Here is a 12,866-nt window from a genome sequence, read left to right on the forward strand (position 1 = left end):
AGTGGTACCTCAGGTTACATACGCTTCAGGTTACAGACTCTGCTAACCCAGAAATAGTACCTCGGGTTAAGCACTTTGCTACAGAAATTGTGCTCCGGCAGCGTGGCGGCAGCAGGAAGCCCCATTAACTAAAGTGGTGCTTCAGGTTAAGAACAGTTTCAGGTTAAGTACGGACCTCCGGAATGAATTAAGTACTTAACCCAAGGTACCACTGTACTCCCAGTATTACCTCGAGGCAAAAAAACAGATGCCCTGACCGCTGGGCTATAGTCCTTCCCCCAGCAGCATAGTATGGGTTGCTGGTGCCTGGGGCGGGCAAACCACCAATGCTGATGGAGTGACTCTTCCACCATAGCCAAGCTGGGCTGCATTGCACCACCTCCCCTCCAGGCCTATGCAGGCAGTTAAAATACATCTCTCCACAGTGGTTAATCAGTTTCTGTTTTTAAACTTTATACATGGTTTTTATTATAAGCTGTGAACCACTTTAATTTTTTTAATGAAATACCAGTAAATCAATACTTTTTTCTAACAACAACAACAACAACAACTGCCTCTCCTTGGCTTTGGCTCTCCAGGGCTTCAGGCAGTCTCTCTCCCAACTTTACTTGGAGGTTCCAGGGCTTGAACGGGGGCCTTCTGCTGAAAAGCAGGAGCTCTACCACTGAGCTACAGCCCCCCCCCCCCACTGAGAAGGGAGATCATTACACAGAGGCAGATCATACACCCATCTAGTTCAACATTTGTCTACATTGTTGGAATTATGGAAGCCAAGACCCAAGTCTGGGGCAAGCACTCTTTGGTGAGAGAGCCCCAGCAGAGATTTAACACAGCAAAGCAAGCAGCGAAGAAAAGCTTGGGAGTATAGGTAGTAAAACCTTAAAAACATGTGCTTCCAGTGAATCCCAAAATGTCCCCTTTTAAAAGCTCTTTCCAAGCTATCCCATTTCCCTTGCATAGAGACAGACCACACATTTGGGAAGTCATAACAAAACCCTTTGAAGGTCAGATTCATGTGCTTTTCCATGCAACAGCCAGAAAAGATGCACAGGCAGCTAAAACATTGCTTAGTTACAAAATGTAAACGTTTCTAAACTATTGACAGAGGGAAAATGCTAGTTTTAGACTCCATGCTGGCCTGAAACAAAGTAGTAATCAGTGTTCTAACATTAATCATAGAACTGTAGAATTGGGACCACAACAGTCATCTAGTCCAACCCCCTGTGATGCAGGAATCTCAGCTACACCTCTTATATTTCACCTGCTCCATTTTGAATTTTAAAAGTTTAAAATCAGAGATATAACCATAATATATTCTTCCTTTCTTAAAGGGCTGTTTCTAAAAATCAATCAATCAATCAGAATTTCTTGGAAATAAAAATCCAACACTATGGAAAAGGAATGTTACCATTAGCACATGATTTTTCCCCCTTAAATATGTAATCTTTCATTTAAAAAAGTTAAAGATAGCTCCCAATGCAAATGTTATCTGCATTTATTTATTTACATTACTTATAACTCACACTTCGTGCAAAACCATTGGGAGGATCTCAAGGTTCACCATTCCTGCCATGATCTACTCTCCAGTTATCCAATTAAATTTCTTCATTTATATAAAAAAGTTGTAATATATTTATAAAAATAGTTATATCAACAAAAGGGGGGGATATCAGAAAGGTTTCGAACAACTGTATCTATATACAATAACAACCACATAAACATATAAAACAAGAGGACAACAGCTGTTATGGAAAGGTGTTTTCTTTATTGCCTCCATAAGCCTGGCAACATAGGGAAATTTTTCAGAAAGGTTTTAAAGGCTGAAACAGAAAGCGCCTGGTGAAATCTCTGCTGGTGGAGCATTCCACAGAACTGGACCACCGACACTAAAAGCTCCATTTCATGTTGTTAGATGAGTCTCACTAACTAGGAACAGCCAAGGTGGTGCTGAAAAACATTCTGCACCACTGGTCTATATATCTGTATCTAAGCTTGCACTCCACTGTTTTCTATCTCATAAAATAGGATCAGTTGCATCCCTGAGACCGAGAAGTCACAACATTGATGAACAAAGGAAAAAGATTGGAAGATTACAGCTGAAATTATCTTCCTCACTTAGGATTGCTCCTATTCTCTTTCTTCACAAGATGGGGACCATTTGGTGTACAAAGCAGAAGGATGGGAGAACATGGGGGCCACTAGCTGCTGTATGACTACGATTCCCACCATCCTTAATAATTTGTCCATGCTGGCCAGGGCTGATGGGACCTAAAGTCTCACAACATTTTCAGCAAGTTACCTCCTACAGGATTCTTTTCCCCTCAGATCCAGCTGCTTTAAAAGAAAGCATTTGGTTTCTTGAAGCTCCTCATTTTTCTGCCTCAAAAAAGTCCACATAAAAATTAATACACTCAATTTGTGTGCACTGTGTTGTTTGATGTACACATTTTTATGCTAGTTTGACTAATATGTGCCTTTTGTCTGACTGTACACCTTACCATATACATATGGGGGCGTGGGGGATGGGGGTTGAAGAACAACACCACAAAATTCAGAGCAGTTCAAATTTCAAAGGATAGCTGTGTTTCACTTCACTGATCAGTTTCAGAGAGTGTGAGTTAGGTCAGTTCACAACTAAAAGGCGAGCCAGGTAAATTTCTCAAACATCCATAATTTAAAAGTGAGAGTGGGGCAGAAAGAAGGACTGTGGCTCAGTGGCAAAGCACCTGCCCTGCATGCAGAAGGCCCCAGCTTCAATTGCCAGCATCTCCAGGTAGGGCCAGGAACATCACTTTCTCAAAATCCTGGACAGCAGCTGCTGGTCTGTGTGGACAATATTCAGCTAGGTGGACCAATTGTCTGACTCAGCACAAGGCATCTTGAGTGGTAAAGTGGAAGGAGAGTTAAAGTCTCTCTCCCCCCATCCACTTTTTGCTGTGGCTTCTGTTTTCTTTGCTTCGGGACAGACTCCTCTGAGTGACAGCAATCTTGTAGGTCAAGTATAGGGCAGTCGAGATAAAGAAATAAAAACACTGTAATGTGGCAGGAATGACAGAAAACAGCCCCAGAGACAGAAAAAAGAGAGAGAAAAAGCATCTGCTGCCAGAACAGTGTGTGAGAGAAAGGGAATTCCCTCCTTTTTCCTTTAAGAGATCTATGGCTTGGTAATAACAATAAAGTTTAAGCTATAGTTAATATTTGCATAGTTCTGCAGACTCTTTCATGTATATCATTTTGCTATAGTCCTTACAACAACCCTGCAGCATTGGGAAGTATTTATTTATTGTCACATTGCAGAAGCGAGGGTGAGGGTAAACTAAGACTGAGAGAGTGGGAATAAAAATATGCAATACAAGGGTAACAAACTCTTGCCTACCTTACAAGGTTGTTGTAAAGAATGCAGCAAAACACAGTAAATTATTTGAACCAGGGGCTTCCTCAGTGGTATCTCAGGGTACTGCCACAGGTTTAATAGAACTCATTACTGGCTCTCATTACTGACCCCCATCCCCCAGAAGAAGCAGTATAGTTTACTGGTTAGAGTGTCAAAATAGGCAAGGAAGACCTGGATTCAAGTTCACACTCATCCATGAAGCTCACTGGGGCATGCTGCTATCTCTCAGCCTTATCAACCTCACAGAGGTGTAGATATAAAAGTTGAATAGTGGGGAGGAAGAACAATGTATATTGTCTTGCACCCCTTGGAGGATAGTCAATATGAAAATGTAATAAAACAAATTAAAAGTGTTCCAAATCACAGACTTTTATACTCATATCCCAATACTCTATCTCTAGGGAACAGGGCAAGCCTCTCAAGTCCAACTCCACCAGAGAATATATTCCCCATTTCTTTCTCTTTACTCTTCCCAAGAACAGAGGGATATGTACTGGATGTGTCCAAGCTTCTCCCGGGGCCTCATTGAATGAAAAACAAGACACATGTTCCAAGACCTCATGATTAATAAAGCTTACAGTTCAACAGTAAATTTTTTTTGGGGGGGGGAGCGCCAAAACTTTTATAGTGCAACATGATATTGTAGTCAGCTGTTGACATTTGCAATATTGGAAAGAATTTCAAAAATGCTGAAAAAATGTGTGTGCTTTTGGGGAAAAAAAGATCCTTCACATATTCTGCCCTGTTGCGCGATGAGGTTTGGGAACTGCAAGCGCTCATGAATTATCACTATTTTAAAAACTGCCAGTACTTTATACAGTTAAAAAGCACTGCTTTAGGAAACCACATGCTTATTCTAACATCAAATAGCAAAAGTAAAGCAGGGAAGTTTTCCAGCACATTTGGAAAGTGAGAACCTTTAAAGAGAGGGAGATGAGCTGCCTGTCCAATCCACTGGAGTACATGTCTAAAGAGACATCATTTTCCCATGATCCTATTCAAATGAGAAATATTTCTCTTTTTAAATGTCCCATTATGAATTCACTGGTGAGGGGAGGAATGAGCTCTTGAACAAAAATGAGCAGGATCCAGTAAAAACTTCACCGGGTTATATCCGACGCTAGTCTTACGCAGAGTAAACCCACTGAAATTCATGGACATGACTAAGTTAGGGTCATTCATTTAAATTGGTCTACTCCGAGTAGCACTTAGATTGGGTACAACCCAAGGATTCCTATAGGACAGAGCCAGTGTACGTTTTACTTAGAAGGCAAGCCCACCCAGTTCAAACGGTTTACACAGGAGGAGGACTAACTTTTTCCTGCCACATCAGCGTGCTTTCCTTGACTGCTGCCCGATCCAGCAGCGCACGTGTACTTAGGGATAAATCCCGCGGGTTTACATCACAATCCCAAACACACCTACTCTGGAGTAAATCATATTGAATTCAGTGGGCTTCACGCTCAGATTCAGCGGGGCTAGGATATTGCAGTCTTATGCCAAAGCAGCCGTGCTTAGGACTGAAGCCTTTTTACAATACGCTCCAACTCACGTGGACTAATAAGTAAGTTTCCTTTCCTTCCCATACCAGCGGGCTTACTCTCAAGTAGGGGAGTCCGATAGGGAGGCACCGTTAAACGCGTGTGGTTAACTCATCGAAAATGTATGAAACCACACTTAAAAGGCAGCTCGTAGGCAGGATCGGGATCAACCTGTCTAAAGGGGAGACAGGACTCGCTCGCTCGCTGGCCCCTGGGCTTTTCTACTAGCCACGTTTCTTCGGAAGTAAGCACAAGGAAGAGGGGTTTTTTTTTGGGGGGGGGGGAGTTTAGCCTGCTGGATCAGGCCAAGGGCCCGTCCAGTCCAGCATCCATTTCTCAAAGCGGCAAAGCCTGTGGGGATCCCGTGAGCAGTACCTGTACATAGGTTTCTTTCCTCCTGCGGTTTCCCCCAAACTTCCTAAGTTTCTGCCCATTCACAAAATAGAAGAGACAGACAGGCGTGCATGCATATACTGGAGACACAACAGCACGTGGCTTTAAAGAAACAACAAACCACGACATAAACACTCAAGAGCCTCCTCCCGCCCGCCGTACACTTTGCATTCAACCAGAGTTGAACAGTAAGTCCAGATGTGGCACGCACAAACGTGGTCTAAGCGTCGCCAACGTTCAACACGTAATTCCTTTGGGCAACGGGTAAGATCCAACGCCAGTTCCACTCGTAGTAGACCCATAGACCCGAATGAATACAGCTGAAGTACATTCATTTCAAAGGATTGGATCTCCCGTCAGTCTCACTCAGAGTAGACGTCTCGAAATCCATGCGTAAAAAATCTAACAAAATACATTAATTGCAATGGGTTCTTCTCAGAATAGACCCCGTGGAACGAATGGTCATGCCTAACTGAATTCCATCCGTTCCAATGGATCTCCTCTGGAGTAGAACTGGAGTCCTCAACCCAAGTGTGTGTGAAGGGGTAGGTGTCTCTGGACGCCCCCAGTAGAGGAAGTCCTGCTTACCTGCGACGACCGCCGGAGTCTTCTGCCCGCCCTCGGGCCGTAGCCACGCTTGGACCGTGAAGGCATCCCGGGGTAACTCCACCTCCGCCTTCAGCCGCAGCTGGTCGCCCTCGCCGCGAAAATAGAGCGCTCGGCTGACTGCCGGCTGCTCCCCGCCCTCCTGAGCTCGCCTCCTGCGGCGCGGAGCCCGCGGCGCCTCCGGCCCGCCCGCGCCCGCGGAGGAGCGTCTACCCCGGGCTAACCTGGTGGCGCAGGTGCCCGGGGCGGGGTAAGGCGAGTGGAGAGCGGCGTGTTGCTGCGCCGCCGCCGCCGCCTGCTGCTGCTGCGCCGCCTGCCGGGTGTCCCTTCGAGCCCGGCCGGAGCGCTCGGCCAGCCCGCACTCGGCGCCGCCGGCGTGGGCTGCCGCCGCCGCGGCCGCGCACACCAGCAGAAGGGGCAGGAGGACGCTCCGACGCTGCATTTCCAGGCTTCCCCCCCACCCTGCTCCCTTGGAAGTCCTCGCGTGCTGCCAGGTTGGGGCTCCTCCTCGCTTTGCGCTTCACTCTTCTGAGGGACTCGCTTTTTTTATAACCCTTCTCAGTGGCTTCTCCCCCCCCCTTTTCTTTTCTTTTCTTTCTTTCTTTTTCTTTTTTTTCTTTTTTTGCTTTGAGGATTTCTCTTTCTCCCCCCTCACCTTTTGAAACCAAAATAAAAATGAGATTTTTAAAAACTCAGAGCTTGTCGTCTCTCTCGGTTTTCTTCCTGCCTCCTCCTCCTCCTCTCCTCCTCCTCCTCCTCCTTCCCTCTCTCCCCCTCTCTCTCTCCCTTTCTCCTTTTCTCTTTTCCCTCCTTCTTTAAAAAGAAACAGCTTCGGCTCCAAAGATTCGAGCACACACGAGGTTCCCTCCCCCTTCCCAAAAGATGCTCTAATTCATTTAATTTTTTCTCTCTCTCCCTCTTTCTTTTTTGGTACCTCCTTTATAACGTAAGCCACAGCCCCCTTTCTCCCCCTTCTCCCCTCCTTTCTTCTCCACTTAAATGAAAGGGGGGAAGAGAAAGAGTGGGGGGAAGTTGCCCCCTCCAAGATGATGAGTAAACAAGAAATCTATTGGGGGGGAGGGTGCTCCACCTCGACAGAGAGATTCCCCCCAAACTGCAGTGATCGTGACTAATCAATCACTTTGAAGTAAGCGAGGTGGGGGGGTTAGAGAGAGCTACATAGGTTGGAGCACTTCGGCGGGGTCTTACAGCACCACCTTCGCTGTTTCTTCCCTTATTTATTCGTATTTAAAAGGGGCAGTCAACGTGAAGGTAGTATACTCCAATGTGAATTTCCACCAGAGGTGCTTTAAAACCTGTCCCAAAATACACGCACGCACACACTCCTACCCCCCTCCCCACACTCACGCACACCACTGCGCTGTACCCTTTTGGCACTTCTCTCGCACCCCCAACCCCCTTCTCATGAACCTCTTTGCACTTTGCTGGTGAACCTCATTCTTATACATATTATTATTTCTTCCTACACCGCATAAAGAGTGTTGAAACTTGATTCTCTTTCTTTCTCTCTCGCTCTCTCTTTCTTTCTTTCTTTTTGCGCGCTCTCTCTTTCTCCCTCTGCCTCTCCCCTCTGTCTTAAATCCCCCCACCAATATTATTTCCTTTAAAAGTTATGAAATCGCCAGCCAGAGCTGCCCCCTTTCGTGGTCCCCCCTCGGAGCAGCTAGACGGTGCAGCTAACCCAGAGCATTGCATCCAAGGTTTCCCATCGGATCGCCGGGGGAAAAGAGGGAGAGGGGGAAAGCCGTTTGTCCTTCCAGAAGCTGGAGCAAGGAAAACCAATGGGTGTGCGGAGGGTTTGCCTTTTCGGTTCTCCTTCTCCCAAGAAAAATAAATCTCTCATCGATTTAATTTGTGCTTTTCATTCAGAAAAACTAAAACACTGATGTTGGAGACTGTGTTGTTGTTTTTTAATTCAAATATCAAATTTGTTCTTTAGCTCCTGAGTTCCTCTGCTTCCGTTAAGCGGAGCGGTAGCCACAGGTAAGACACTGAACGTTTATTCGTTTGTGGATCTGTTTCTCAGCTGGGACGTTTTTTGGGGGTGCGGGATTGTTGTTTTGTTTTGTGTGTGTATATATATATGTATATATGTTTCTTTAAAGACCTCAAATGCTCCCCCTGATGGCAGCAAAGAGGATTTCCCAATCCTCCTCCTAAGTAAGTGGAAAAGAGAGGGGAGAAAGTCTTTCAAAGGCACCAGCTACAACCCCATTCAGAAAACATACGAATAGAATCTTGGCACACACCCCAAATCTCGTTAATTCACGTGTCCATTAATTACCCTTCAACCGGGGCGGAGTGTCTCTGTGTGGGGGGCCTAGGGGAGGATAACAGCAACCCTATAACACCTTTCTAGAGGCAGCCCCAGAGCACAGACAGTCTGGAAAGGGATTTGTTTTGCTTTTCGTTGCCACTTCTAGGAAATATAGACCGGATTGCCATCAGTCTCAGTCTCACTTTCTGCTTCAGAAATCATTCTCCCTGGTCTTCTGTGCAAATGGGGGTGCTAGTTTGGCTATATTTTTAATAGCCCCGAAAGTCTTGTGCCCAGCATTTCCCACAGATTGATACCTCCCCAAATGTGCAAGCCTGCATGTGCACCAAATGCGCAAGTCTCAATGTGCAAGCTACTTTATAATCGATAAAGCTACTTTATAGATTATAATAGTGGGGTGCATACACACAATGCACAACACCCTAGAAACTGTAGTTTGATAAGAATGCTGACAATTGTAACGACCGTGAGCGGTAAACTACAGTTCCCAGAATTCCTTTAAAAAAGGGGGGGGGGTGTCTTCAAAAATGCTTCAGTTGTTTTTTGTGTACACAACTCCCATCCCTGTCAGGAGAGGATCACAGCGAAGATGCTCCCTTCTTCAATCACATCTCTGAGGTGTGGAGAAGAAAGCATGATCATGATCAAAGGCTTCAACTACATCTCAGTATCACTCACCTTGACCTCTGCAGGTTTATAGTGAGTGAAGCACTTGACTTTTAGGTAAAGGTAAAGGGACCCCTGACCATTAGGTCCAGTCGCGGATGACTCTGGGGTTGCAGCGCTCATCTCGCTTTATTGGCCGAGGGAGCCGACGTACAGTTTCTGGGTCATGTGGCCAGCCACTTCTGGTGAACCAGAGCAGTGCACGGAAACGCCATTTACCTTCCCGCTGGAGTGGTACCTATTTATCTACTTGCACTTAGATGTGCTTTTGAACTGCTAGGTTGACAGGAGCAGGGACTGAGAAATGGGAGCTCACCCCGTCACAGGGATTCAAACCGCTGACCTTCTGATTGGGAAGCCCTAGGCTCTGTGGTTTAGACCACAGCGCCACCCGCGTCCCTAAAGGTCCCTGACTTTTATTCTGTATCAATATCTATTTAATAATAATAATTATAATAATAAACAAACCCTATACAACACCCCCACACTTTCCTCCTTTTACTTAGGTTTTTATAAGGTGGCCCAAATGGGCTGCCTTTTACATTTCTTTCTTGCTTTTAAACCATGGATGGGGAACGTGTGGCCCTGCAAATGTTGTTGGACTCCAAATCCCATCACCCCAGCCAGCTCAGTCAATAGCCAAGATGGGAGTTGCAGTGAGTGGTGGCTGGTGCCTGTTGGGACTGGCAGGGCAGTAGGTAGGAAGCCCAAGTAGAAGGTGGACCAGGAGCCAATGACATATGGAGCCAACTAATTCATCTTTTGTCCCCATGCTTCTTGCTTACAAGAGCAACACTGAGGCTAAGGCAGAAGAAGCTGACAACCACTATTGGACTAACTTGATGTAAGAAGGGCAGGCAGGTGGGAGCTGGCCAAGGGCAGACTGAGATAGGTATATCAGATGGACCAAGGGCAAATGTTGCTACAGTACAACAAGTGGAGACTGGTCCATTTACCCCAATACCCATGGGGCTTCAAACTCCCTGCCACTGCTTTACATTGATAGCAGATTCATGGGGGGAGTCCACTGTGCCCCCTCCCTCCCAGGGCAATTTGCAGCTCTGTGTTTTAACCCACATGGTAAGAGCTTAGTTTCTGGGGCAACCTATTGGCAACATGAGCCACCTCAGTTGAAAGCATTCGGCTGTCTGCCAAATTTCTACTGAGCCGCTTTACTACTGGTGTACAAAATGCTAAACAGTTCTGGACCAGGGTACATCTTGGACCTAGTTGACACCAACAGCGAGGAACTGATTGACAGAGTGGAAGTACTCAGAAACTTAGGAGGATCATGTCCTCCTGAGTTTCATGATAAAGAGGCGAGGGAAAGCAAAGTATAGTCAGACATGCACTTTGTTGTTGTTTTTTTGTTAGTTTTTGATTAATTATTTTCAGTTTTATACATTTCAATACATTTTTACAATCATTTTAACATTTCAAAACTTGACTTCCTTCCCCCTCTTTCTGTGGTTCCTTAAATTTATTTTTGATATTTTCTGTATATCTAAATTAACTTACCGGTAATTTGCTCATTTATTCATCTACTTTAAATATATACTCTTATAAAACTGCAGGTTGTTACAATAATCCTGCCAATGTTCTTATCTGTTTACAATTTGTTTGCAAATATTCCACAAATCATTTCCATTCTTTTATAAAAAAAGTTTGTCATCTTGATTTCTTCCCAATACCATTCCATTCATGACTCTTTTTTTCATTTTTATTTCAGTTTTCATTTGTATACCACCTTTTTATATTGCTAGATGCAAGGCTGTTTGCAAGCTGAAGAAACAACAAAATACACAAGATCTTATAACAATCCAATTCAATACAAATAAGTCATAACTTTTATTTTCTCCCAAGCCTTCCCAATTTAAGTCTGTTGAATTGTATTTTAAATGTTTAAATTCTGCTTTTATTATTTGTATTGTTTTTAATATTCTATTTCTGTATTTCACTTTTCAAGCAGAATGTTGGCGAATTCAGGACAGATAAGATAAAGTACTTCTTTGTGCTGCGTTCAGCTAAACTAAGGAATCTGTTACCACAAGAGGTCATGATGACCACCAACTTGGATGGCTTTAAAAGAGGATTAGACAAATTCGTAGAGGATCAAGCTATCAATGGCTAGTAGCTGTAATGGTAGTATTCTACCCTACTGGTAGAGGCATTAATGCCATTTGCTGGGAACTACAAATTCTGTTGATCTCATTTCCTGCTTGTGGGTTTCCCATAGGTTAGCCACTGTGAAAACAGGGTGCTAGACTAGATGGGCTTTGACCTGGTCCAGCAGGGCTCTTCTGAGCTGATTTATTGTTTAGTTGTGCTGTATTTTGAATTTTTATGTTTTATTGTTAGGTGGCATTGACTTCTGTTTGAGAATGCAAGCTGTTTAGTGGAAGACACTCATGCAAAGCAGATGCTCTACCACATATGCTCTACAGCTCTTCCACAGGTGTTCTGGGAAGCAGCTCCATGCATAGGGCAGTGGAGGCTGGCTCTTTTGGCCAAATGGGGCATTGCCCCACCAACCTCAGCCTGCTCTCTTCTGCCTGCCTTCCAACAATCAGCCCAGCAGATGACCCTGCCTGTCCGCTTCCTCCTCCTCAGTCTCAGAGTGTTGTCCTTGCAGAACTCAGCAGAGAGGAAGATGGGGGCAAACATAGAAAGAATTGACTTTGCCTGTCATCGGCTCTGGTGCCATCTGCTGTTGGTCTCCCTGCCTTCCACCCTACCAGCACACATGAAAATCTATACTCATTTTTCTGTGCATTTCCCCCCCTAAAATGCACATTTTTGTATGCAATGCCACTTGTCCAAAGTAACTTAACATATCTGCTTTGAAGTAATGTTGGGGTTGTTGTTTTTTTAAAAAAATCTATAAGTAAATTTTAATGTAACTTTAAATGTCTTTATGTACAGCATAAAGGCAGATTTCATGCAGAGACAGTTTTACAAGCAAGCAAGCAAGCAAACAAACAAACAAACAGGTATCCACTGACTTGTTCTGAGCTAGACCATTGGCCAATCTAGATTAGTGTTGGATACACTGCCTGACAGCAACTCTCCAGAGATTCAGAAAAGGCTATTTCCCAACCCCACCTGGAGGTGTAGGAATGAATTTGGGACCTTATCCATTCAAAGCTTCTGCTCTGTTACTGAACTGCAGCCCACCTAACATTCCAGTCCTCATGATTCTGAACTAAATGCTGAAACAGAAACAGCAGGGCTTCAGGGAAGAACTTTTCTCAGCTCCACTGCCACACTAGGGGTGCTCTCGCTAGGGTCCCAATCCCACAGGGCATAAGTGTCTCACCAAAGTATTGATCAACATAGGGTTTCTAGTGCAGCACTGTCCATGTGTTAAGAATCATTTATTCATTGCTTCAGGCATAGTGAAAAGATGAGCTTCAGTGTCCCTTCTAACTCTTCATTTCTATGATTCTACAGCAAACCTTTTTGCCAAGGCTTTCCATGAACTACAGGCATACCTTGGAGATATTGCAGGTTCAGTTCCAGAGGACCGCAATAAAGCTAATATAGCAATAAAGTGAGTAACACAAGATATATATATTTAATTTCCCAGTGCTTATAGAAGTTATGTTCACACTATACCATAGTCTATTAAACCAATTCCCCACCCAGCTGTTTAAAGGTAAAGGAACCCCTGACCATTAGGTCCAGTCGTGACCGACTCTGGGGTTGTGTGCTCATCTCGCTCTATAGGCCAAGGGAGCCGGCGTTTGTCTGCAGACAGCATCCGGGTCATGTGGCCAGCATGACTAAGCCGCTTCTGGCGAACCAGAGCATCACATGGAAACGCCGTTTACCTTCCCACTGAAGCGGTCCCTATTTATCTACTTGCACTTTGATGTGCTTTCGAACTGCTAGGTTGGCAGGAGCAGGGACCAAACAACGGGAGCTCACCCGGTCACGGGGATTCAAACTGCCGACCTTCTGATCGGCA

At 44.9% G+C, this 12,866-nt stretch overlaps 1 protein-coding gene across 1 annotated transcript in view; it reads right to left on the reverse strand.

The window, feature by feature from the left end:
- Positions 1-6,532, reverse strand: part of PAPPA (pappalysin 1) — a 243,424-nt gene extending 236,892 nt beyond the window's left edge. Inside the window, exon 1 of the mRNA XM_053373806.1 lies at positions 5,917-6,532. Within this exon, the coding sequence (XP_053229781.1) occupies positions 5,917-6,376 (460 nt within the window). The 5' untranslated portion in view covers positions 6,377-6,532. The remainder of the gene's footprint in view (positions 1-5,916) is intronic.
- Between the last annotated feature and the right edge of the window lie 6,334 nt (positions 6,533-12,866).

Source organism: Podarcis raffonei, chromosome Z (assembly GCF_027172205.1).
Source record: "Podarcis raffonei isolate rPodRaf1 chromosome Z, rPodRaf1.pri, whole genome shotgun sequence".
NCBI lineage: Eukaryota > Metazoa > Chordata > Lepidosauria > Squamata > Lacertidae > Podarcis > Podarcis raffonei.